This window comes from Anabrus simplex, chromosome 1, assembly GCF_040414725.1.
Source record: "Anabrus simplex isolate iqAnaSimp1 chromosome 1, ASM4041472v1, whole genome shotgun sequence".
In the NCBI taxonomy this organism is placed as follows: Eukaryota; Metazoa; Arthropoda; class Insecta; order Orthoptera; family Tettigoniidae; genus Anabrus; species Anabrus simplex.
Genome location: NC_090265.1, coordinates 1,109,209,646 through 1,109,237,397, shown reverse-complemented (window position 1 = coordinate 1,109,237,397; position 27,752 = coordinate 1,109,209,646). Strand labels below are relative to the sequence as shown.

Here is a 27,752-nt window from a genome sequence, read left to right as displayed (position 1 = left end):
ATTCAAGCAGAAATGGGACTGAAAAGGTCCACTTTATATTTCGATATTGAAGTAAGCAGCCCTGAAGCTGAAGAAATTTTTGAGGAGGTACAGATCTTTTAGACCAGGGGTTCTTAATCTTTTTTGTGGCATGTTTTAATGATTCATATGCGACCACTTGTCTCTCTCCTGTAACCAGTCCTTAAACCACGCACTCCTTTTCTTCTTATTCTTCCTAAAACAATCCAACTCGTCAAGCACAATAACAGCAGCCGCAACTTTCGAAACGCTTATTTCCACGACAAGTGTGACATTGAGTTCTTCGTGCTCGACGAACATGTGTGTAGCGAAACAGAAGAGAACTTGGTTCGCGAACCAACTTCAGGAACAAAGTTCGCCGAACTATGTTGGTATGTGAATAGGGCGCTTTAGTTTCTGCAATCATCTTCTATCTTGTAGAATCCAATTTAACTAGAAAATCAGCTCCTTCATTACCGTACTGTCCGGTTTATTTGAATTTCACGGACCCCTGAAGTCCATCCATGGACCCTCCCAGTTTATGAGCCCTTGCTTTTGACCAGAGGTGCTCAGCAGGGCGCCCTTGGAGGCAAGCTCAGTGTGGCCGGGCTGGCCTGACGTCAATGCACACAGCTTTAAGTAGCAAGCACACGTATATAACAGTGAAGCGAGAGAGCGAGTATACTTTGCAGGGAAGTGGAGCAGTGACGTTCGATTGTGACTATGAAGCTCTCCTCCACAAATCAGCGAAATGTTAAATGGAGTACAGTACTTAAAAAAAAGACGCTATAATCGCACGAAAACCGACCTTTTCAAGACAGTTTGATTTATACTGCGCTCGATATTGTACCATTCTGTTAATTATAAGAATGGATATTTAACGCTGATAAAATAATGCGCAGCAGGACGCTAACTGCAAAGGCGTGATGCTATACCAAGCGCGGGAACTGAAGGGGATTTCCGAGGCAAGGCGTGGTCATGTGTGACGAAGAAAGAATATGTGAGGAAGAAAGAAAGAGAGATGGGATTTTGTCTGGGGGAGAGACCTGCCATCTTAACAGAGATTTTCAGCGGGAACAGACAGGCTCACCACATTACGGAAATTGAGTCGTAATTCCTATATTTGAAGGTTTTACAGGAAAGTAAAAGGATGGAAATCAGTGCCAGAGTTTTACGAAGCCATAGGTACATCAAAAGTCTATTAATATATAATCGAATAAATAACTACGTGGGAGGCCGACTGCCGTGAGAAAATATTTCGAGACCACATGCCAATCTCAAGTTGTTTCCCGGGACTTCCCAGCGCGTCGCGTGGGTTCCTGCATTCTATAAGAGCAGAGAAAGGTGGAAGGAGGTATTCGGTCCATGATAAGATCGCTGTCCGTGCGCGTCGCGTCTCTGCTGATATTCGCGCCAGAAACCTTTGTCTAAGACAAAGATTGTGACTAATAAGTGTTGTGGCGATAATTTGATTCAGTAGCTTCGAGATTTGTAAAATTCCCGGTAGCAATTTAAGTAAATGACAATATGTAGACGTGTGCAGTGAGACCGCGAGTGTTTTAGTATTTGACGCAAAGAGTGCTACCTGTGTAGACTTTCATTATGAGGCGATGGGAGAGGACTGGCGACGGGCGAAGGAACGCCAATAACAATAAGCTAGGATAGTTGGTATTATTCCGGTCAGATGTAGAAGACTAGATTAGTGGGGCAGGAATAGTAAAGTCAGTTTCGAGATTCCAGATATCCAGGACTGATTCCCATGTCAAAGGGAATAAATAGATCAGATGTGCTGTGAATAAACTGAGTCTTTCATTTTAGTGAAGAGCGGTGAGGTGTGCAGGAGACTGGTGTTACGAACTGCCGTCCACGACCCCAAGAAGACGACCAACGGGCTACCCAGGCGGAAGAAGACGTCATGAACATGGAACACTGGAAGACTGGACCTAAGGGATCGATCTGGGACAACGCTGCCGCCATGACTGCTTAAGCATTCACAGTCAACCCGGACGGTGAGGAAGAGGTCTACAAGATGATAGATAAGTGAACTATAATTAATATATATGTGTAGGGTCGGGGGGTTGTTATGCAGAAATACGGCGATTAATTTGTAAATATAGTAGGGAATATGATTACGGCCCATTAGGCCATTTATTGAGGTATTTTCTTTACATATTTTAGGGTAAGGCATATACATTTTTATTTTATTTTTATAGAAAGCAAGGATTAAGGTAGTTTTAATGATAGTGTTGCAGTACACATAGTCGTAGGGAAGCTTAATTACGAGCTTAGATCAATGTTTCTTAGTGCCCGGCATCTGACGATATCTGCTTGTAATTATGGGTTATTAATGATAGAGTACCATTATGTTGGGAAGGGAATCTGTCTGCATAATGTAGAGCACGCATGCGGTGGCTTCGTGTTTGTATTGAGTTTGATTGACTGTGGGTGTAATGAAACTACACCGTAGGCTATGTCACGTATATTTGCGACCCCTCATACTCTGCCTAGTAAAGGTTTGAACCCTAGACTTGAGGGTTAATAGGAACAGGTCGCATTGGGTTGACGGCGAGGTTGATGTGTATGACAGAGTGTAATACTCCATATGGTATAATCGAGACCCAGGGTGGTCTGTCACGGGTGTTGGACAGTTAAAGAAATGTATGTGATTCCTCACTCATTATGTGGCGATCTTCGTCATGTGTAGAAAAAAGGTTGAAGCAAGAGCAGAGCTCTGCACGCTTGGAAACTAGGCTATGTTTTTATTTTTGTTTGTTGTGAGGGTGCGTTTCACGGCCAAGTCTTGGAGGTCGTTTCCCCTGCCTGCACAGCAGGGAGCCTCGCCGCCATTTTTAAATGGACGGTGGTGTGAGGAATTCTTTCTCGCAGGCGAGACAGAGATGCGACGGCGGTTTCATTCATTCATTCTTTCTTTCTCTCTTACTTTCTTTATTTTGTTTGTTAATTGTGTGTGTTAGGTAGTAACTGGGCACTAAGGAAACTAGCTTAATCAGTACATTTTGTAAATATAACGTTTGTTTTAATGGACCTTGGTTCATATCCATAAAATATGTATTTCATGCGAGATTAGAAAGGATATGCCTGTAGTTGTAGGTTCAAACTTACTATTTTGTTGTGTGCATTTTCCCAAATATGAGTGGGGACCTTTTTTTTTGTGGCTTTATTTCTGCAGGACAATTTCTCACCCTGGCATCATATACTCTATTTGTAGGTACAACGATGCTGTTCCGTGTAAGGACACATTTGTTTCTTTGGTTCACTTATCGTCTCCTGCACGACATCAACCAGCTAGTGTATATTTTTTTGATGTTTATCTTTGGATTTATGATGTGAGCCTTTGGGGCATCCATTTTAGCACTATTAGTGCAATCAATTGTAATATAAAAGAAAAGAAAATGTTGGTTTAAGAATACACATTTTTGGCTAAAAATGTTAGTAAATGCGTTTGTGTTCCTCATTTCGTAAGCATACGTATAGAACATTTTTTTTTTTTATCTCCCTACTCTCGTTCGCAAGAATCCTGTAAACGACCTTTTCCTGCCGACTGCAGTTGGGCTGGCGCATTCATCAAATAACAGGTAAGAAGGTAAGATCGACCATGCAGTGTTGTTTATGCCCTATAGGGTACAATATAAACAGCCAGTTTTATTCTTTCATTTATACATTCAAAGAAAATGGACACGTTATATTTTTTGTGTTACAATTTATAAAGATACAGGGTTTAAGCGTAAAAGCTACGATTTACAATTCCGTGGATTCCATTAAAAAAATTTATGTTATTCATTCAGCAAAACGCATGGCTTTTTTTTCTGGCGGAACGCACCAGAACGGCGTTCCGGAACCTCTTCGTGGATACAAATCTCTAAAAAAATATTTAGACTTCAAACATGATGTTTTTTCAGGTTAAGGAATTTTAAAAATATTTTTACTGTTCCCGCGCTAAATGTTCTTAATTTAAAAGGAAATATCGCATACTCCTTGTTATTTCGAGAATCGAAACCAATCGAAATCGTTCCGGTTTGCGGGCAGCATGGATATACGGTATTCGTTCTTGTTCTTTCTTTGCTCACTTTGTAGCTGTTTTGTATATTGGTCCCAGTTCTAGTTACGTTTAATCTGTATTGCCCTCAATATAGGGTACTGTTGTTCGTTGATGTAGATAATTGCCTGTGTTTGTTGCATTCTCAGCCGTAGTTTGTACTACTTCTTACGCGGCAATAGACATAACCTAAATCTGTCGACCACGAGGCGAGAATGAAAAGAATTTCAGAATATTTTTGTGTGTCTACCACCAAACGCAAAAATTGCCCAAACAGTTCGTCAGTCCATCAAGCTGGAGTATCATCAAACTCGCGTGTGAAACTTGAAGCAACAGATGTGTCGACGAGTTCCATAACGATCAGTAAAGTTCAAAGTGAATTTCAAAGTCTGTGGCCTAGTTGTTGGACTGTAGAACAAAAGAACGATTTTGTAAAGAAAAAATATTGGTTGTATTTTCATGACGGCAAGTTAGGTTGCTCAGTGTGCAAAAATGTTGGAAGTTTAGGTGTACAGAAGAATGTGGGTTTGCGACTAAGAGTGGATAAACTGTGAAATTGTGTCTTATGGAGAAAATCACAAACAGAAGCTAACATCTCTGAGGAAAAGGATTTTTGACCACAAAGAAAGTGCTGGACATAAAAGTGCTAATAAAATAACTGAATTAGGGGAAAAAGAAAAACTTGAGACAGTATGTCTAAAGTCATTAGAGAAAGAAAAGGAAATTACTTGTAAAGTATTTCGTACTGCTTGTGTGTTGAGTCATCAGTCCATAGACTGGTTTGATGCAGCCCTCCACGCCACCCTATCCTGTGCTAACCTTTTCATTTCTACATAACTATTGCATCCTACATCTGCTCTAATCTGTTTGTCATATTCATACCTTGGTCTACCCCTACCGTTCTTACCACCTACACTTCCTTCAAAAACCAACTGAACAAGTCCTGGGTGTCTTAAGATGTGTCCTATCATTAATTAATGTTCCTTTCCATATCGTTTCCCGCATAAAAATGAAATTTCGTATGACTTTTAGTGCCGGGAGTGTCCGGGGACAAGTTCGTCTCGCCAGATGCAGGTCTTTTTATTTGACACCCGTAGGCGACCTGCGCGTCGTGATGAGGATGAAATTATGATGAAGACGACACATACACCCAGCCCCCGTGCCAGCGAAATTAACCAATTTTGGTTAAAATTCTCGACCCTTCCGGGCATCGAACCCGGGACCCCTGTGACCAAAGGCCAGCAAACTAACCATTTAGCCATGGAGCCGGACGTTTCCCGCATAGCCGATTATCTTATAAAATAATTCCGAATCAGCGTCAGTGCTACCCTTTCCCGGTCTGTCCACTCCAAAGACATCAACTTGCCTATTATCTTTAGAGATGATCCTTACAGCTAGAATTTTATGTCTTGTCATTTTTAACTTTTTCGTAGCTTACAAATTCTTATTTCGCCAGAATGAATACTCTCCCTCCTACCATTCCTATCCTATCTCTACGATAAACACTCCAGTTCCGTGAGAAAATGTCTGCATCCATGATATCATTTCTCAGCCATGATTTAACTCTTATTACAATATCTTGTAAGTATACATCTATTAAATTACTAAATTATATTTCTTTCTTTACAGTACTTCGACAGTACTTCTTTATTGTTAGTGACTTTATCAGATAATTTAAACCGAAGAAACCACAAGCCACAGCTTATCCACCTTAACTCCGTACTAGGCCTATATCTGAAATATTTCTAAAGCACATCTTAAAATATAATAGTGAAAATTGTAATTCACTGCGTACTGTACAACTCTCTATTGTATCCAGTCCCCTGTGTTCATGAAATTATAACCGTCTGGTAAGATATATTACGGTAGTTCCTGTAGAAGAGTGTGCAACTTAGATAATATGGCCGAGGACTGGAATAGGCGACCTAGAACTAGAAACAAGCAACTATCCAAATAAAGTACCTGTCTGGAGAGAGTATGAAACACTAACATAAAAACTATACTATAGCTGGTAAAAATCGTCAAGAGGCAGGATCAAATAGATCAACGGTACGACCCACCATAACAGGCATATTTTTTTTCAAAAACATTGGAATGCAGTTATCTCAATTTGTCGAAATTGATAAGGGATATCGGAGGTGAATTATCAAAACAAAACATGTTAGTCCACTTTCTTAATCAGATAGATGTTTGCTCTTCTCTCTAATTCCTCCTTTGAAGATAAAGCCTATAGATGTGGCGGCTTTAATCGAGAGGTAGTAACCATGATAAGTACCAGTGAACACGTGGATTATATAAATCAATTCCCTTTGCCACGTGTTTCTGAAAGGCAGGAGCCTTTGAAATCAATCCTATATCCAACCAATATTATTAAAATGTAATATAACGTGAAGACACTGCAATTGAGATACAGCATTTCTTAATAAATAATTCACAATGTAACAAGCTATACGAACTCGAAACAATCATTAGCAGTTAAGATAATGGGTCCAATGTCCAATAATTTGAGGAAAAGGCCGGGCAGAAGAAGATTACTGCGTTACTTCACAACTACGGACAAATATTTGACAATATCTTACGAGCTCATTAGTTAAAATCAATTGGCATGCATTTGTTCATCTAAAAGTATCCTGAGAGCAATAATCCAAATAGCCTATGATATGTTTTGTTATCATCAGTTTAAATTCAGAATCTATCTAGGTGAAAATACGAAAAGACTGACGAGAAATGTGGTCAGACTACGCTCTCGTTAATCTTCCTATTCTATCAAGGATAGATTATGCTTGACAGGTACGTAAGATCTCTTATTAGGTATGATGTTCGGGAAAGTTAATAGTGTGCTCATTTAGCAATACTTTGCTATTGCTGTGCATACAGTACTGCACAAATGGTTAAGTTCCCTTCACTCGTCGGAATTTTTCTCTTGTAGCCTATACTAACAGTTATCGACATGCAATTTGACATTCATGCTAGTTTTGTGGTGTTGAATGCTGAAATTCGTATCCTGGTTATGGGTGCATCGCGGAAGTGGTTCATGCTGCTCGGGGTGAACAGAAAAGGGATATACACTGTACGGTGTATATATTTTATTATCGCTAGCCGAGTTCTGCTGGTCAGAATTTCAGTAAAAGGCAGTGCCCATCTACTGTACCGTATTGCTTATATACTCGCAAAAGAAACTAAACTAAAACCGCAAAACATACAGTACAGCCATTAAGAGGCTTGGTCTGTCAAGAAGAACAGCAAATTTGTAGTTTTTACGCGACTGCTGATATCGTGATCACAGCCGTGGGACCTCAAGTTTTATGCGAAATCTGAACTACAGAAACGTGACTGTTCATTTCAAAAGTCCCACATGCATTGGCCGAGATTCGAAATGGAGCTGCCTTGGTGAGAATGCACTGAAGATACTGTAATAATTTCGTGTGGTTATTGCAGCCGCGTGCAGCCCTTGTAAGGCAAGACCCTCGGATGAGGGTGGGCGGCGTCTACCTTCTACTGGAAGCTGTGCGTTATTGTAGAGGAAGATCGTGTGAGTTAAAGGAATGTTGGGGACAGCACAAACGTCCAGTCTTCAGCCAAGGGAATTAATCGCTTATGATTAAAAACCCACGATCAAGCTGGGAATCGAACTTGAAAACCAAGGTATTGACCATTCAGCCAAAAAGCTGGACAAATCAGGCATTCGGCTATTACGCCCCAGCCTATCAAGGCGACTTCTGCCCAGCTAGATGCAGATATTGGAGAGTCAAGTATTCAACGTGACGACTTCGTCAGTCGTATTGTTTGGCTTTCTTGAACAGCTCCCCTGAATTTCATATTATCCTCCACTGAGCTCACGAGGCTGAGTGAACCCCATTCCAGCCCAGAAGTCCAGGATTAAAATTCTTGGATGAACTGGAAATCGAGCCTAGTGAGCAATAAACAGGACCTTGTATTTAAGGCTATTCCATTCTCAAGATTTGTAGCTGCTTGATCTTGCTGTTCTCACTGTCGAATTATGATGGCTTGTGGGGTTCGATATTACAAGACCATAAGAACTTCAGTTTCGATTGTTAACAGGAGGACCGAATCGTCGAATTGGCAGTAGCTGTGCCGTATGTTTACACACTTAACTGGACTATAGAAGATGAAATTAAGTAGTCTAATAACATCTTAACTCGTGTTTCTTTTCGTATGGAGTATCCATATTTTTGTAGACGTTAGCGTAGATGTAACATTCGCATATCATTCCTTTTTCTTTTTTCCTTTTCATTTAGATCGGGGATTTGTAAGCGGAAATTCGATCACACTGCCGTACCTTCTCGAGTTGTGTTCCTAGTTTAATGTTTCTTTATAATAATTGTTTACTCCTTCGAAATCGCGGTGATACATACTGTGTACAGAGCTTTTTTCCACGACCTCGCGAGATGGATTTGAGAAGACGGCAGTGGCGTATACTGAGGGCTACCAAGGCTATCGGTGAAGCCCAAACCTCAATTGAGAACGATGGAAATCTAAAGCACATTATAATGTAAGCATGTGACACATTGTTCCACTTTCAAAACTTGAAAGCAGTGAGGAAAAACGTCGCACGTATTTCTAAGAGCTAACCATCGGAGACTGATATCGCAGCCCAGACTCTCGTCCTTCTCCCCTCTGCTCACCCATAACGGCTTGCTGCTGTATATCGGACAGGAGCGGGTCGGGGGGGGGGGAATAGGTTTGCTAGGCTTCGGTCTGTCAGATCGCCACTACTATCAACAATGCGTTACTCATCGTATATACTTCCTCATCTCATACTTCTCACTTAATCATATAGATAACAGAGTGCTGGTATTTCACTCCCGTTTCCTTCTACATCCTTGTAGGAAGGCACTGCAAGACTGCTGTTGTAGGTACAACTGCTAAAATGAAATGTAATGTTTCAGGTTCTCTTTTGTTGGTTTGAATCGAACCCGTAATCATGGGTCAGACACCACCACTGATCTCCCGAGGAAGCTAATAAACCAGTGGCGTATACTGAGGGCTACCAAGGCTATCAGTGAAGCCCAAATCTCAACTGAGAATGATGAAAGTCTAAAATACATTATAATGTAAGCATCTGAAGCATTGTTCCATTTACAAAACTTGAATGCAGTGAGAAAAAACGTCGCACATATTTCTGAGAGCAAGGCTTCGGAAACCCGACATTGCAGCTCAGACTCGCCCCAGTCCCGTCGACTCGCCACACGCGGCTTGCGGCTGGATATCGGATAGGAGCGAGGACCGGCGGATAGTTGTGCTAGGCTTCGGTCCGTCAGATCGCCACTGCTAACTATCAACCATGCGTTACTCATCGTACATACTTCCTCACCTCATACTTCTGACTTCATGATATAGACAAGAGAGTGCGGGTATTCCTCACTCCCGTTTACTTCTACATCCTTCTAGGAAGAGACTGCAGGGCTGCTGTTACCAACACAGCAATATAGTTTTATTTTTATTGGTAGATCTGCTAAAATGAAATACCATCTTTCAGGTTTAGTGTTTTCCTTTGTTGGTTGGAATCGAACCCGTGATCATGGGTCGGACACCACCACTTATCTCCCGGGGAAGCTAATTAACCAGTGAACGATGGGTACGACCGCTGTAAAATAATAATAATAATAATAATAATAATAATAACGGGGCATGGAATCTGTATAGGCTTGGTGTTGACCTAATGGTGATAAAATGAACGGCGAAGATGTCATAAACACCCAGTCCCCGAGCCAGGGGATTAACAGTATGAGAGTGTTGATGCTGAAAACTGAACCGGGACCATCGGACCAAAGGCAAACGTTCTATCCATGTAGCCAGAAGGCCAGACTTTCATTTGCTAAACCTTAGGCTACCATCTCCACTGATCAGGGCTTGAGCATTGACAGTAGCAGAGGCAGGGGCAGCAGCCTGTCAAGAAGCACTGACAACACAGCAGGCTTCTCCGTTGGCTACTGGCTGCAGCTCAAAACGCTGAAGGCTTGACGTTCACTACACCAACCATCGAAAAGTGGTAACCTAAGTCTAGTGGTAGCCCATGTCTTAATCCCAGCATACGCCACTGGAAGACGGTGGATTTTAGCAGTACCGGTAAATCGCAAGTAGTATTCGAGATTTAAATATTTTAATTAATATAATATAACTCTTTACAAGACTTATTTTAAAATAGGTTCACAATTACAAACAAAACGGTAGTATGAGCAATGTATGTTCTAAAACAATGGATGCTGAGTTAGCAATTTCCCACGAGGTCACTGACCCCTAGTTTAGTAAGGCTATGTAGATTCCAGACCATTGTGGTTAAGACGCGGAATAACGTCAAAACCTTGCGTGGAGAGGCCTAATTGGTCAGGGAATGATCTGGGATACTTCTGACCCCTACGTGAGGTTATGACGTCATACACATGCCTACGAGGGCAATGCTAAACTCACTGGCCAACCTAGAGTGTTTTTGATCGCTAGGTGAGGTTATGACGTCATACCCTTACCAACGAGGGCAATGCTAACCTCACGGGCCACTTTGGAGGAGCCGAATCGGACGGCCCCTTGGAGGAGCCGAGTCGGAAAGGTCACAAACCTCTTTGGAGGAGCCGAATCGAACGGGCGCCCATGGAGGAGCCACAAATCGGTTATGTGACCTGCAGATGAGGTCAAGACGTCATTATGATGTGTTAACCTAACCTTGCGTGCGAACGCTAACCTAACCTCACATGCTCTTTATCGGCTCCCCTTGGAGGAGTCCAATCGGTTAGGTGACTGGTAGTTGAGGTTATGACACCATGATGACGTGTTAACCTAACCTCGCTACGAGGAACGCTAGCCCAACCTCAGACAGGCTATTTACGGGCTACCCTTGGAGGAGCCGAACTGGTGAGGTGACTTGTAGGTGGGCTTAACACGTAAGTTAACCTAACCTTGGGCACGAACGGTAACCTAGCCTTACACACAGGCTCTTTGCCCATCTCCCCTTGGAGGAGTGACGGAGCTGTGACGTAATAAGCGCGGGCGATTACAAAAGCAATGCTTATCTTAACAGAACGCGCAGGCCTTCTCCTGACAGAGCTGTGACGTCACAGCGTGGGTGATTTGAAATGCGGACTACTGGCTAAGGGTGCATGACGTTATAACCTAACGCGTGTCCATTCCTTGTCCAGTTTCTCTACGGTGTCGGGTTTGTGGTGAGATGAATCTGTCAAGATCAATTTTTATAACCGGATCCCCTTTCTGACGTCAATCTCATCAGGGAATATAATAATATGAAATAAATGACATGTATGATAGTAGGAAGGGAGAGGGTAAAACCCGGTAGTGGCACATAGCCTTCTCCTGTCGAATAGCGTCGAGAGGTCTGCTCAAGGCTTTAAGTCTCCGTCCGACGGACAAATAATCATCAACAACGTTATATGCCCCCACTCCATATGAGCACTGCGGAGAGGATTGGAATTTAATCAAGGCTTTCTTGGGCACACAATCTAGTAATTAGAAATTGTATACCATCACCTTTTTCACCTACCTTACCCTGCCAGGCTGAATGGCTCAGACGGATGAGACGCTGGCCTTCCGTCGCAAACTTTGTAGGTTCGATCCTGGCTCAGCTGTGTGGGAGGAGGGGAGATATATCACCGCACACTCGCGGCACCTTCGTGAGTTACTGTAAACAAATATCCCGCTAGAAACATAACAGTGCGTTCTTAACGACGACTTACTGAGGTAGTAGAATAACAACAACGGATCCTCTGTTAAAAGTATAACTGATCGTCACGTGAATACGTGTGTTAACGCATTTCCTTTAAAATATATCTTTCTTATTCAAGATATAGCAGGTTGCAAGTAACCTTTTGTGCGCATGTACATCAGCTTGAGGTACACTCTGACGGCGAGTTTGCAAGTTACTGTAAAACGGATTACTCACGCACTCAGCCGTGGGAGAAAATAGGATTGCTGGGGGTGCTATCTATCTAAAGAAATGACAAGCAATTCTCTATCCTTCCGATAGGTGTCGCAGAGTCATATGGCTGATAAGACAGGCTAAGGAGGAGGTACCGGCCGGAAGGAAGTGGTTGCGGAAATGAGGAGAAATAATAGGAACTTACTAGGAAATTGAGTCTAGCAAAGACGTCAGCTAAGCATAATATTAAGGAATTATTGAAAACAGGAAAGGAATTATGGCAAGCATATTTGGCAGTCATACAAAATTTAGCGAAAAATGGAAGGGTATGTATAGGTACTTTAAGGCAGAAAAAGGTTCCAAAGAGGACATTCAAGGGATTTATTGAACAAGGGAAGTGTGTATGTAAGGATATACAGAAGGCAGAAGAATTCAGTCAGCAGTATGTAAATATTGTTGGTTACAAGGATCTCCAGGTAGAGGAGGTAACGCAGTATTGAAATTTACCTACGATACCAACGACATTTTCAATAAGATAAAAAAATTGTCATTAAAATGGATTGGGATGTAGTACCATATCTGAAGCATTTGTTTGATTGCTTTTTGCACGAAGGAGCTATACCAAATGAATGGAGAGTTGCTGTAGTAGCCCTAGCGTACAAGGGAAAGGGTGACAAACAAAGTGGACAGTTACAGGCCAGTCAGCTTGACATTTGTTGTTTGTAAGCTTTGGGAAAGCATTCTTTCTGATTATATTAGATAAGTTTGCGAAATTATTACCAACTGGTTTGATAAAAGGCAGTTCGGATTTAGGAAAGGTTGTTCCAGTGAAACTCAACTAGTAGGATTCCAACAAGATATAGGGGATATTTTAGATTCAGGAGGTCAAATGGACAGTATCGCTATTGACCTATCGAAGGCTTTTGATAGGGTAGATCATGGGAGATTATTGACGAAAATGGGTGCTACTGGATTAGACCAGAGGTCGCCGAACTTATGAAGCTTCTGAGCTACCGTACAGTTTTTAAATCCTACTGTGAGCTAACAAAAAAAGGCTAGGACAGAAATAAGTTTAAAAAATCTTACCTTTGTTTATTACCTACAAACACACATTTCTAATAGATATGAAATTAATTTTAATTGAAATGTATGTAGTAAAAAGAAACTGAAATTGAATTGTACATAAGAAAGAAATTGAAGTGTAGTTAGTAATACATTACAAACGTAAGAACAGATTTTTAATTAGACTTATTAAATTTAATGAGAAAGATGGCCCTCTTTTTGTCATTAGCATGGTTTTTCATGCTGGAAGAGTAGGTAGTGGCTGCCATTCGAATGCAGTTGTCCAAGAGTTCATCAGTCAGCTTGTTTCTGTACTTGTTATTTTATACATTTCATACTAGAAAAAGAAACCTCACACAGATATGTAGAGCTGAACATGGCCTTCAATTTGAGAGCGACCTGGGCCATAATTGGGGACAAAAGTCCAAATATTTTCAGAGCTTGAAGAAAGTTATTTTACTGATAAACCACTTTTAAAATCCATCAGTTCCAACTCCACCGCAGCATTGTCTTCTTGAAAAACAAAATGCTCCGCGACACAAGTAGAGATCTATTCAGCATCAATCTCTATAACAGGCGATCTGACAAACTCTGTGCAGCAATTACGATGCGATTAAAATCTTGGAAGAGTTTGTTGCATTAACTGCTCAAATCTTAAATAATTTCAACGTATTGTTTGCTGCTGTAAGGAGGCGTTGAAGAGCCTTGCTTTTCAAGGGTTTGTATCAAACAGGCAAAGTGTTTGTATTTACCCTGGATGAGATTTTTATTATTATTGAAAACGCGCACATGCCGTGCAGAATACCATTACATTACATTACATACACATTACTTTTCTTTGCTATAAGCTACGATGGATTTCTGTCTATTCCTGCATTTTACAATATGGTATCTATCACAGAATTCCAAACACAGCTCACACACACATTCGTCTTTTGGTTCGTGAAATAATTTGTTACAGCACACCTTGTGGTGGAAACCATGGATCGCCAACCTCGTCGTCACGTGTCGCATATCATGATTAGCTTCCATCCAGGTCCTGTCTTGCATAGCAGGTGTTGCATAGAAGTCCTCCGGTATGTTGTTTTTCTTCTCATGCAGATCTTGTATAAGCTGTTTGAAGCTGGTACTAGCTGGAAGTATGAGCTCGCATCTCAGATCCTCTATTAGGAAGGTCTCCCTGGTAGGCTCATACACTAGCCTCGATCTTGCATTCTGCGGGATTCCTAAAATTCTCTTCAGGTATCTAGCCTTTACTCGCTCCAATTCTTCCAGCTGTTTGTACGTGAGGTATTCTCCCACTAATTCTAGGCCATACGTTAGAACAGGTAGTATCTTTAACCTAAACAGGTCCATAGCTGTGCTAATCGATAGTTGTGTAATGGATGAGATTTTTCCCCCCACAGTTACAACTTTCTTGAGAATGAGCAACATCTGAAATTCTTACGTCAATATCTGTATCATTGCCTTGAAGCTACAAGTTAGATACTTTTTTCGGTGATGTCGGAGAGAAAAGCACAAATCGGGTCTTCTAGTTCATGGAAGGATTCGCCTCGTTCTTTCAAAAATTCTGAAAGGCAGGAAGCAACTCCTTAAAACGTTGTAATGCTATGCCTCTACTAAGCCAACGAACTTCCGTATGAAACAGTAGATCACCATGCTGGCAATCTACTAATTTATCAGTCAGTGCTCTGAACAAACGTCTCTGAATTGCATGTGCTCTACTTTTGTTCACTACTTTCATGACTGTTTTCATTACATTGTTCATACTTAAAAGATTTTCATACAGTGACTGCTGGTGTATTACACAATGGTATGACAGACATTTCGGAAAGCTGTTCTCTTTACGACACAAGGCTATTAATCCCTTCTCTCCGCCTACCATCGCAGGAGGTCTATCAGTTTCTAAGTCCGCCAACTTCTTTACAGGAATATTTTCAGAGGTGATACGATCTTTAACTGCTAAAAATATGTCCTGACCTGTAGTGCGTCCTGTTAGTGGTATAATCTTTACCATCTCCTCTCTTATTTCGAAATTACCAAAAGCTATTCTTGCAAAAAACGGCCAATTGAGCTGTACCAACTATATCAGTCGATTCGTCAAGTTGTAGGGAAAAATAGCTGCAGCGATCAGAGCCAGTTTTAAGTTGTTAAGTAACGTCAGAACTCATAACGTCAACCCTCCTCATTACTGCATTTACAGACAGCTGTACAGATCTAATAACAGACATTATATCAGTTTTATTTTTGAAACTATTAAATAATGAATGTGAAGTTTCTAAATATGCAGTTTTGATTAATTCACCATCTTCGTACGGTTTCTATACTATGCAATAATTTTTGAAACTTTGAATGACGCTGCTGTTGCTTTATCCTTGTCTAATGGTTTTTAAAAAGTTGACTGTTGAGCATTAAGTTTGGATTTTAGCTGCCTTACCTTTTCTTCCCTTAGAGCAGAATCCGGTGGAAAATACACTTGCACAACATAGTAAACTCACACATTTGTCCTCTACCTGGGTAAAGAAGTAATCGGTTTCTCGTTCCGAATGAAAGTGATAAGTTTTTGCATTTTGCTTGAACACGCCATTATCAGAACAAAGATAGCTTAGTATCAATGCGTAAATCAAACTATCCACGTTAATAAATGTCTGATATACACGCCAAGGTTCTTAAACACTACTAAAGGTTGGGCCCAACGCGAGACGAGCTGCTATTGGTTAACGAAATGACGTCACAGAAGGAGCAAAGCAGCCAAGCCCATAGCGCGCAGTTCAGTAGGAATCTCATAATACCAGCAAACATTACAGTTTCTAAGAACTAATTGCAGACCAGACACAAAGTTTACTGCTGTTATAAGATTGAAAGAAAGTACAGCATAGTAAGTTTCATTATTTCTGTTACGAATAAGACGTAAATGTAACGTGACGGCACACTGACCAACGCTCGAAATTTATTAACAAATCCAAGTTCCTCTATTTAGTTTGAGGAAGGCTACGTGCTCTCAAATCTGTCAACATAAATATTTAGAGATACGAAATGTTTGTAATATTAAATGTTGACAGCAGAATTTCCGTAATGTAACTACCGCATGTTAACACACGATATATGACTCACTTCCGCAGATATCGAGTTTAAAACTTAACACATATTATAACAGCAGCAGAAGTAAGTTCATGTTCGAAACCTTGCATAGATATTCCTACTTTTTAAAATTAAATAAGAAAGAACAGGAAAAACACTTAATTAGAACACAGTCCTACCTGTGAGATCAGATGTCATGAAGTGGTTGCTTTTGAAGATAAAATCTACTGCCGTGCCTTTCGCCGATGAGCTGCTATGGAATTTTCAGTCCCTTCCCGAATGTTCATTTGTCGTATGCGTATAAATGTTCTCGTCCTAACATACATTTTTACTATTTCTGGTGGTACAGCGGGGAATTTACTGCTAATTATTTGACACACTTTGCGTATAATATTAGGTATGCGTGACAGTTCAGCACGTCCGTGAAAATTAACTCAAATTTCTTTACATGGTTTAGCCATTCTTCCGGTGGAACGAGTAGACCTCCCCGAGATAACACTTCTATCCATCCCACAGGGGCTGTACCAGAAGATATGGAAAGCATTTCCCCAGTGGGATTTCCCATTGACCTATCATATTTTCTTCCACGGTAGGCGATGTAGCCGGCGAGGTACCGAAATCCCTCTGCTGAACAATCAGGTGTCGCTGTAGATTGCGGTGAATCATTAACGGCACGATTTTCTATCGCAATGTCCCGAATTTCTGTCTCACCTTCAATCATGCGTAATGCTTCAGACATATCCGGCAGTAAATCTACAAGTTTAGATGTCAGTATCACATTATCAGTTTCTGAAATCACTGCAGCTTTATTGGATAACGGAATATTTTCTGAGTTCGCGCCCAGAAGTAACAGTCTCAATCTAAATTTCACCTCGGTTGGTAGCGGATGTTCATAGAAATGCCCGAGTCCTCTTATCTGAGAAAATAAATTTTCCAGACAGTCTTGGTTTAATCGAGCAGTCAAAATGTACTTTATGTTGAGATATTGGAGGTCACTAAAAAGGCCAAATAATGAACGGATGGTCGTCATAAAACCTTTCTGAAATGGAAGCAATTGACTCGATTTACCAACACAGAAATTTCCCACGCAGATATATACACTACAATTATACTATGAACACAGAAATTTCATTCCAGCTACTATTATACTCTTCACGCAACTGACGAAAAGAAAATAACTGCACGAAAATACAGTAGGCCACTATAGAAACCAATAGCAATATACGGAAAGAAACTAAGTATAGATATTACTTGGAAATCCTTTCTTTACAAGGCAGACAGCGATAAACAACGAAATAAGATACACGTGCGGTTGTATGCTACACAGTCACTGTGCTCCTTTGATGACGTCACGCGCAGGACGAGATAAAACTAACATCTACTGCGCAGCCAATCTGGGCCACCCGTGATACACGCGAAAAACATAACGCTTGCAACCTCATGCGTATACAATCAACTATGAGGCTGACAATGTACTATTCTTGACTGACAATGGCAGTTGTGCGGTCTGAGCTCATTCGAGCAACTCCAGGTTAGCCAACCTGAGCGTTATAGCGATCTATCGAAAATGTCCCCGCGAGCTACTATCACTGGACTAGAAAAACGAGTGGTTGAATGGGTGGCTTAATTTCCAGAAAATAGAACTCAGAGAATTAGAGTAGGTTAAGCGTTATCTGATCCTGTAATGATTAAGAGGGGGAGGGTGGCCCCGCAGGTCAGTATTATTGAACCTTTGTTTTCTTATATATAGAAATGATATGATCAATGATCTGGAATCACAGACAAGGCTATTGGCGCATGATGTTACACTGTACAAAGTAATAAATGATAAGATTATAAAATTATTATAAGTTATAAGTGTAGAAGAGGGCCAAGAGCCCTAACTTCACCAATAAATAAATAAATAAATAAATAAATAAATAAATAAATAAATAAATAAGATTGAGACCCACTGCAAAAAGACATCGACACTGTTGTGAGATGGACAGCACGCAATGGTATGATGATGGACGGGTTTAAAAGTAATGTTGTAAGTTTCACTAATAGGAAAAGTCCTCTCAGTTTAAATTGCTGCATTGTTCGGGTGAAAGTTCCTTATGGGGATTGCTGTAAGTACATAGGTGTTAATATATGGCAAGATCTTCATTGGGTATTGTTAAGGAGAGGGCATATACGTCTCTGGTAAGACACCAACTAGAGTAAGGTTCCAGTGCATGGGACCCTCACCAGGATTACTTGATTCAAGAACTGGAAAAATCCAAAGAAAATCAGCTCGATTTGTTCTGGGTGATACCTAACAAAAGAGTAGCGTAACAAAAATGTTGCAACGTTTGGGCTGGGAAGACTTGGGAGAAAGGAGACGTGCTGCTCGACTAAGCGGTATGTTCCGAGCTGTCAGTGGAGGGATGGCGTGGAACGACATTAGTAGACAAAAATTTTGAGCGGTGTCTTTAAAAGTAGGGAAGATCACAAAGTTGGAATTCAAGAGGTCAAATTGGGGCAAATATTCGCTTACAGGAAGGGGAGTTACGGACTGGAATAACTTACCAAGGGAGATGTTCAGTAAATAACCAATTTCTTTGAATTCATTTGAGAAAAAGCTAGGAAAACAACAGATAGGAAGTCTGCCACCCGGGCGACTGCCCTAAATGCAGATCAGTAGTGACTGACTGAAGCTATTACCTACTCCCATTTCTCCCTCCCACAACCACCTTTCTTTTCCTATCCTCTGCATTTCCCACTCCTGCCTTTTCCTTTCCTCCTGCTTCCTCACTTCTCTGCAACAGTTCCCTGTTCCTCATCTTCCCTCTGCTGTTCTACCTGCAGTGACAGAGATTTCTCACCGACACCTGTACTTGACACCTGATCATCATCATCAATACATTGGACCACCTGAGTTCTACAACTCCCTTCTTGTCTTCCCATTCCTCGTATACACCTACCGTATCCCGTACACTGTTTGAGGGAGGGCTACCTTTCTTTCTTTTCTCCGAAATAATCCACTCACCCCGGCTCTAATAATATACAGTAACTATACTACAATTATTCTAAAACGGATTTTAGACGTATCCTAACTACAATTGGTTAACTGAAACAACAGAAATGTAGTTAAGACTAAATCCTTATTAGAAAGTATTTTCGTTGTTTTTTCCTACAAGCTAACAGAAAGTGGAACCGCTGTAAGATCAAGGGTACAAGTATAAATTACACCGGTGACTTGAACTACCTACTCAGAACTGCAAATGCGGTAAGTTATCGGAATCAACGAATCAGCTGATTATTATATTATTTAAATAATAATAATTTCGCCATATTATGATGTTTTTCTGAAGTATAAATGCTATGATTGCTTTGATTGTAAACTGTACGGGAAAAATGCGTGCAATACTAAATAAATTAATTAATTAATTAATTAATTAATTAATTAAATAAACTGCCTTCCCCCCGCCCACATACACACACAGACAAACCCACGTGCCTGTATACGAATTTCCACAACTGTATGAGTGATACACAAAAAAGCGTATTAACTGAAAGAAACGAACTTACTAACAAAAATACCTGTAACAAAACAAATTTTTTCAATTTTCTTTAAGTCGCACCGACACAGATATTATGGCGACGATGGGACAGGAAAGGCCCAGGAGTGGGAAGGAAGCGGCCATGGCCTTAATTAAGGTACAGCCCCAGCCAGCATTTGCCTGGTGTGGAAATGGGAAACCACAGACAACCATCTTCAAGGCCGCCGACAGTGGGGTTTGAACCCACTATCTCCCGAATGCAAGCTCACAGCTGCGCGACCCTAACCGCACGACCAACTCACTCGATCAACAAAACAGACAGCTGCTATATGCGACGAGGCGTGAGAGAACAAATATCCTTAGCAGGTGTTTCTGACAACTTGCAGAAACAAAACATCACTGATCGTCAATTCTAAGTATCCATTCCACAGTCGTAAGCTGCTCTAGGCTAACCTGTTTTCTATATAGCCTATGTGAACTATAACATTACGGGATGATTTTCCACATTAAACTCACCCAGTCACTTTTAAATTTTAATACATTTGAAATAAGAATGATTTAAGAACATTTTTAAAATAAAGAATTCCATTAGGTTACAGACCCCACTGAACTTACCTCCAAGTGCGTTGAAAGCTGTCGGAACAAATCATCTTCGGGTGTAACAGGAATGTCCACATCTGGAAGAGCCGGAAATACAAGCGTTAGTACAGATAAATTGCTATTTAAGGGCTACTATGCTAAGCACGTACATAAACGAAAACAACTGTTGTTATTGGTTATTATATGTACAGTAAGGAATAACAAATAAGATGAATTGGATGAAATTCTGTTCAGTACTTGAGATGTAACACCGCCGGTTTTGACCGCTTCCGACGTTTCTAAGTTCAACAAACCCAAACAGTCACGTGTTCCAGAATAAATTACCTATTTTTGTGATCTAATTTACTAGGAGAATGCACAAAGCATCGACATAAAATGAATTATGATGAAAAATGACCATGAATCTAAAACTATCACTGGATCCAATTCGCAATGTCTTATTTTCTGAGATGATGCTTGTTGTCCAAAGGGGCCCAAAATCCAGGTCACCGGCCCTTCATAGTCGTACTAATCACTGGTCAAGTAGAACCATGGTGTTCCTCATATAGTGATACTAATCAAAGGTAACGTAGACTTCTGGTATTCCTCACATAGTGGCACTAATCGCAAGTTGCGTCGACCCATGGTGTTCCTCACGTAATGGTACTAATCACAGGTAATCTAATGGTTCAAAATTCATCATCCCTTGGTCGCCCCTTTTTAGTTGCCTCTTACGACAGGCAGGAGATACCGTGGGTGTATTCTTCGTCTGCGTTCCCTACCTACAGGGGGCCTTCATTTATCATTATAGTCCCCTGACTGAACAGAAAATCACTGGAGACCAGAAGTACAGTTATTTTTGAATCTGAGGATGTGTCCGTGAATTTCATCTTTGGTAGATGGTTGAGAGTCTGGGTTTGTGTACGTGAGAATCTCTTTGGGAAATCTCGATGTTGGTTCCGGATAGTTGAGTACCTCAGAGAAGTACCGAGCTACCTCCCTGCAATTATCCTGATTATAGACTGTGCAAGTTTAACGTCTTGTTTTCTGAAGCATAAATTCTGTGGGGTATATCCTCGTATCTTTCCAACGAATGTCGTATAGAAGTTTCGTGTGTTGTAGTCTCTGAAGTTTTTTCGATGGGGTACAATTGCTCCTTCATATGTCTCCTCTTTGCCACTTTTGCAGCTTGTTTTCTGGTCTTGAAAAATTGTAATTGAGTCTCATGTGATTTTCTAGTGTTGTATTTCCGGAAGGCTCTCTTCTGGTCTTCCTGTGCTTCTTACATGTTGAGTACCACCATGGGTGTTTCGTGTTCTTCAACGGAATTACCTTTCTGGATTTCTGCATGATCTTGGTGCGGTACTGGTCCCACATGTTCTTCCGTTTTGTTTTGTTTTTTTCATATTCTTCTTTTATATTAGTTTCCTGGATCCGTTTCGTGTCGAGTTTCTGTATGCGTGTTTTCTTGTGGTGGATTCTCTTCGGGCTGAACTTAACTTTGATGCTCGTTAGATAGTGGTCCGAGTCGACGTTCGCACCTCTAAGGAGTTGCTCATCATGGACTTCTTTCTGAAAAAGGTGTGGTTTGACCGCGTGATCGATCTGGCATTCGCCCATTGATTGTATGGGTGACCTCCAGGTCTTCTGTTTTCGAGAGTGTTTCCACAAGGAGGATGACATGATCTTAGAGCTGTACCAACAGAACAATTTATGCGCTGGGAAATTGCCTACGGTCTTTCAATGTTCCTTTTCTCTGCCAATTTGTGCGTTGAAGTCGTCTAGTAGAATATCTGTGTCTTCTCTCGGGACTGTCGTCATGACCCCTCGAGGATGGTCCGAAACTGTTCAACCTTCTTCACGTGCCCCCTCTTGGTGTGAATATTCGTGGAGGCGTGAGCATTAATCAGTGTGTACTTCTTGTTCGCACACTGCACGCGCATTGTCATGAGCCTGTTGCTTATGATTGTGACTTTTTTTATTAAATCGACTATGTTCTTGCGTGCAACACATGCCATAGTCCACATAATGTTTATACCAGGTGGCTCACGGACGCCGTACTTTCTACTTATAAATGTCCCGCATGCATAAGTGATGAGTGGGGTGTCTACCAACTGATTTCAGGGGAACTACTGCCAGCGGGCAGGTTACGTCAGAATATGAAGAGATAAGAAACAGAGTCACACTCGCAGCATCTTACTCAGCGCTGCCGGTCGAATGCATCCCTTGTATTAGTAAACATCGTTTTCGACCGCATAGTTCTAGGCTGGTGTAAGGTACAGCCGCACTATATTTGCTGTCTGCATATCGGCAATGGTTAGTGTGATCAGCAGCGGTGAATACATAGACATTATTTTTAAGCTGGACAACATGGTCGGAATGCAACAGATGCTCCAAACAGACGTACGCCTTCTACACACATATTTCGCCGAACAGTATTCGTTTTTGTTCCATGCAATCATCTCTTTTTTCGAGTTGAATGTCTACACGTGTATAAATAAATAAGTCATTAGATTTCATTTACTGCATCTTTGGTGTGTCTACAAACAGTAGCGGCGGTTAGGGGGTGAGGTGAAGAGGGACAGTCGCTCCCACCCGCACTTTGTAGAGTAAATATGACATTTACACCATTTTAGCCAGCTGGAACTAGAAATTATTTTTAAAAAGCTATTTGTACAAGCCTTATTGTCTTATATGCTAAATCTTTCCTTTACTGTATAGCGCTACGGCAAGTAGTGGAGACGTTGCATATGTTGTGAGGAAGGGTAGTAGGGGTACAAATTTTTTGCCCATGTCGTTGCCACCGAGTTATAATTCACCCGCTTGCCGCGCGCATTCGTCAGTCTGGCAGTCTCTTTATTGTCTGTTAGTTTCTTAGTGTGTATTCAAATACTAATAATAATAATGTTATTTGCTTTACGTCCCACTAACTACTTGTACGGTCTTCGGAGACGCCGAGGTGCCGGAATTTAGTCCCGCAGGAGTTCTTTTACGTGCCGGTAAATCTACCGACACGAGGCTGTCGTATTTGAACACCTTCAAATACCACCGGACTGATCCAGGATCGAACCTGCCAAGTTGGGGTTAGAAGGCCAGCACCTTAACCGTCTGAGCCACTCAGCCCGGCTGTATTCAAATACTAAATGATTATTAATTGCATAATCATGCCGTACATCTATGTAATTATACAGGGCGATCTGGCTGTGGGGTTACGGGCGCGCAGTTGTGAGCTTGCACTCGGGAGATAGTGGTTTCGAATCCCATTGTCGACAGCACTGAAGATGGTTTTCCGTGGTATCCCATTTTCATACCAGGCAAACGCTGAGGCTGTACCTTAATTAAGGCCACGGTTGCTTCCTTCCCATAAGTTCTATCTGTGTTGGTGCGACGTAAAGTCAATTGTAAAAACAGATATATTAATTGTAACTGTAATTTCAACGCGAGAGAATACCAACTTTACATTCACCGGACTAAATTATTTCGTTTGTATTGTGCTATTTTATAAGTAAATGTAATTAATCAGCCCCGTGGATAAGGCCTATTCGTAATAGTTTTTATTTATTTATTTATTTATTTTTTTTTTTTTTTGAGATTTTGATTCAATGCTGTATAATAAAATTTTCACCAGGTCTCACAAACATACTACGGGGCATTTACTTAATAAATAACATAACACAAAGAAATAACTTAGGAACGTTGGTATTAGCTCCTGTTGAAATACGATTACAACTGAATATTTTTTAAAAAATTGGCTTCACGTCGCACCGACATAGGATTTATGGCGACGATGAGACAGGAAAGGGCTACGGGTGGAAAGGAAGCGACCGTGGCCTTAAATAAGGTACAGCCCCAGCACTTGCCTGATGTGAAAATGGGAAACCACGGAAAACGATCTTCAGGGCTGCTGACAGTGGGATTCGAAACTACAATCTCCCGAGTGCAAGGTCAGAGCTGCGCGCACGTAACCCCACGGCCACCTCGCCCGGTATAATTACATACAAGTACGGCATGATTATGCAATTAAAAATAATTTAGTATTTGAATAATCACTAAGAAACTAACAGACATTAAAGAGACTGCCAGACTGATGAATGCGCGCGACAAGTGGGTGAATTATAACTCAGTGGCCACGACCTCGGCAAAAAATATGTACCCCTCCTACCCTTCCTCACAGCACATGCAAAGTCTCCATTACTTGCCGTAGTGCTATACAAATTGGTTAGCGGCGACGAACAGCATTTTGTGCGTATTTCCGTCAATAATTATGTTAATATTTAAAGAAAATAAACGAAGGAATTAGCAGATAAGATAACAAGGTTTGTACAAACAGCTGTTTAAAATAATTCCTAGTTCCAGCTGGCTAAAGTGGAATGAAAAAGTAATGTGTACTCCACAAAGTGGAGGGGCGTCTGTCCCTCCTCGCCGCACCCCCTAATCGCCGCTACTGTTTGTAGACACGTCAAAGCTGTAGAAAAGGAAATCTAATAATTTATTTATGCACGTGTAGACATTCCACTCGATGGAAGAGTTGCTTGTATGAAACAAAAACTAATACTGTTCGGTGAAGTACGTATGTAGAAGACGTACGTCCGTTTGAAGCTTCTGTTGCATTCCGACCAGATTGTCCAGATTAAAATAATGTCTGTGTATTCACCGCTGCTGATCACACTAGCCACTGCCGATATGCAGACAGTAAATATAGTGCGGCTGTACCATACACCAGCCTAGAACTATGCGGTCGAAAACTATGTTTACTAATGCAAGGGGTGCATTCGACCGGCAGCGCTGAGTAACATGCTGCGAGTGTGACTCTGTTTCTTATCTCTTCATATTCTGACGTAACCTGCCCGCTGGCAGTAGTTCCCCTGTTAAAATCACTTATGCATGCGGGACATTTATAAGTAGAAAGTACGGCGTCCGTGAGCCACCTGGTATAATAACGGGATATCTAAAAAATAGAAAAAACTTGGGACAAAAAAGAGCAAAAATGTGGGTGACAAAATGTAGTAAACATTTAAAACGTATCTTCGTATTGTGCATACAAATAATCCAAAATGACTTCTTAAATTTGTTCTGTAGACTGATATAGATTATTTATTCAGCAACCCTGTACTTTTCACTTTTATGTATTTTATCAAAAAGTGTCTCTTCTTCTGATGTTGTTTGAGTCATCAGTCCATAGACTGGTTTGATGCAGCTCTCCACGTCACCCTATCACGTGCTAAGCTTTTCATTTCTACGTAACTGCTGCATCTTACATCTGCTCTAATCTGTTTGTCATATTCATAATACCTTGGTCTACTCCTGCCGGTCTTACCACCTACACTTCCCTCAGAAACCAACTATACGAGTCCTAGGTGTCTTAAGATGTGTCCTATCATTCTCTCTCTTCTTGTGTCCTATCTCGTCAAATTTAGCCAAACCGATCTCCTCTCACAAATTCGATTCAGGCTCTCTGAATTCGTGATTCTATCTACCCATCACACCTTCAGCATTCTTCTGTAACACCAAATTTCAAAAGCTTCTATTCTCCTTCTCTCTGAGTCTGAACTAATTATCGTCCATGTTTCACTTCCATACAATGCCACGCTCCAGACGAAAGTCTTCAAAGAACATTCTAATTCCTGTATCAATGTTCGAAGTGAGCAAATTTCTTTTGTTTGTTTTGCTTGTGCTAATCTGCATTTTATGTCCTCCTTACTTCTGCCGTCGTTACTTATTTTACTACCAAAGTAACAATATGCATCTACTTCCTTTAACACGTCATTTCGTAATCTAATATTTCCTGCATCGCCTGGCTTCGTTCGACTGCACTCCATTACTTTTGTTTTGAACTTATTTATTTTCATCTTGTATTCCTTCCCCAAGACTCTGTCTATACCATTCAGCAATTTCTCCTGAACTTCTGCAGTCTGAGATAAAATAACAATTACATCAGCAAATCTCAGGGTTTTGATTTCCTCTCCTTGGATTGTGATTCCCTTCCCAAATTCCTCTTTATTTCCTTTTCGAAGCGAGAACTTTCGCTCCCCTCGTGAATACAGAGTTAAAGGGGGTTAACTTCCGTTCTGGAAGTAGCTGCGTGCAATTATGCATGGTACATGTACCTGGATAGGCTACTTGGAGCAGAGAGGGTTCAAACCCTTCTTGAGTCATGCCTTTTTTAATTTTCATTTCGTACTCACCTAGGCATCCTCTACGAAGGCTTGACTTTTTCGAACTCTCAGATATTCTTCTAAGCAAGTTATAATAAGAATAAATATCGCCACGTAAGCACCGACTATGGACAAATGCATTGTGAATATCATCTTAAACAGTATGCAGGACTCATTCAACCAAGTAATACGTACATCTCTAGACGTAGGGAATGGTTGCAACTATCTGGGCTTAAGAGAGACATGTTTCTTTGGCAAACTGTGGTGTTTGCAGCAAGATAAAATTGTTTGTACATTCGACTTCAGAACTTGTAAAATACAACGGTTTCGAAGCGATAGCCTAGATTAGTAATGAGTTACGAGACCTACCGTTTGTCGCATCGAGTGGCTACATGGTACTAATCGCAGCTAGCATATGATCGTTTGCAGTGATTCGGAGTTCGAATCTAGTTACGAACTTTTCAATTTTATTTCTATATTATTTACTCAAAGACATTCGTAATTAAGGTTTAACTTCCTTAAGTCTCAAAAGACATTTTCTCACCGTCACAAGAAAAGCATAGATAAGAAAGGAATCATAACATGCGACTTTCAAATGGCAAACAGCTACAACGAACTCCCGGTCTAGAAAGCCAAGAATAATGGCCGAGAGGATTCGTCGTGCTGACCAAACGACACCTCATAATCTGTAAGCGTTCGGGCTGAGCAGTGGTCGCTTGGTAGGCCAAGGCTCTTCGGGGCTGTTGCGTCATGGTTTCTTTCTTATAACGAATAAAGCGCACTGCACTTATTGTCAACATTATGACATTCAACCAAGCAACTGCGCACGTTCGACTCGTAGGGCACCTAACAGAGCATGTCATAATATTTGCAGCAAATTGCAAACACTTACTGTACGGTTAGCGCAAAAGCAAATATTATGTATTTACGGGATGATTATGTGAATATTGTACTACTTTATGGGAAAGCAAGGCAGAATTCACGGGAATCCAGACGCTTGTATCAAGAAAGATTTACTGAAGGAAAGCTACCAACTGCAGATACATGACGACGTGTTGAAAGACTGATGTGTGCAACGTGGTCATTTCATGTATATTACCCCCGTTCAGGATGCTCCAGAGACGTCTGAGAATAACGAAGAAGCAGACAAAATGCAATTGCATACAACCCGCATACAAGCTCACGGGCCACTGGATATGAACTGTTCATCAGTCATGTATCTGTACTGCGCATATTGCACCACCATAAATTCCACCCCTACCATCAACAACTATGCCAGGAACTTCACGGAGATGATTTTCAAAAACGGATAGAATTTTCGCAATGGATATTGCAAAGAGTTGAAACTGACGCGGATTTCTTAACGGGCATTCTCTTTAGTAACGAATCCAGATTTCACAACAACGGAGCTG

General features: G+C 41.1%; 1 protein-coding gene across 3 annotated transcripts in view; it reads right to left on the bottom strand.

Annotated features, from left to right (window-relative positions):
• Positions 1 to 27,752, bottom strand: part of Atf6 (bZIP_ATF6 domain-containing protein ATf6) — a 350,870-nt gene that overhangs the window by 181,762 nt on the left and 141,356 nt on the right. For all 3 annotated transcript variants that reach the window (XR_010858597.2, XM_067137320.2, XM_067137321.2), the window contains exon 2: positions 20,222 to 20,283. Coding sequence is in view for 2 of the 3 variants with exons in the window: in XM_067137320.2 (XP_066993421.2) it covers positions 20,222 to 20,283 (62 nt within the window). In the remaining variant the exon portion in view is untranslated. The remainder of the gene's footprint in view (positions 1 to 20,221; positions 20,284 to 27,752) is intronic.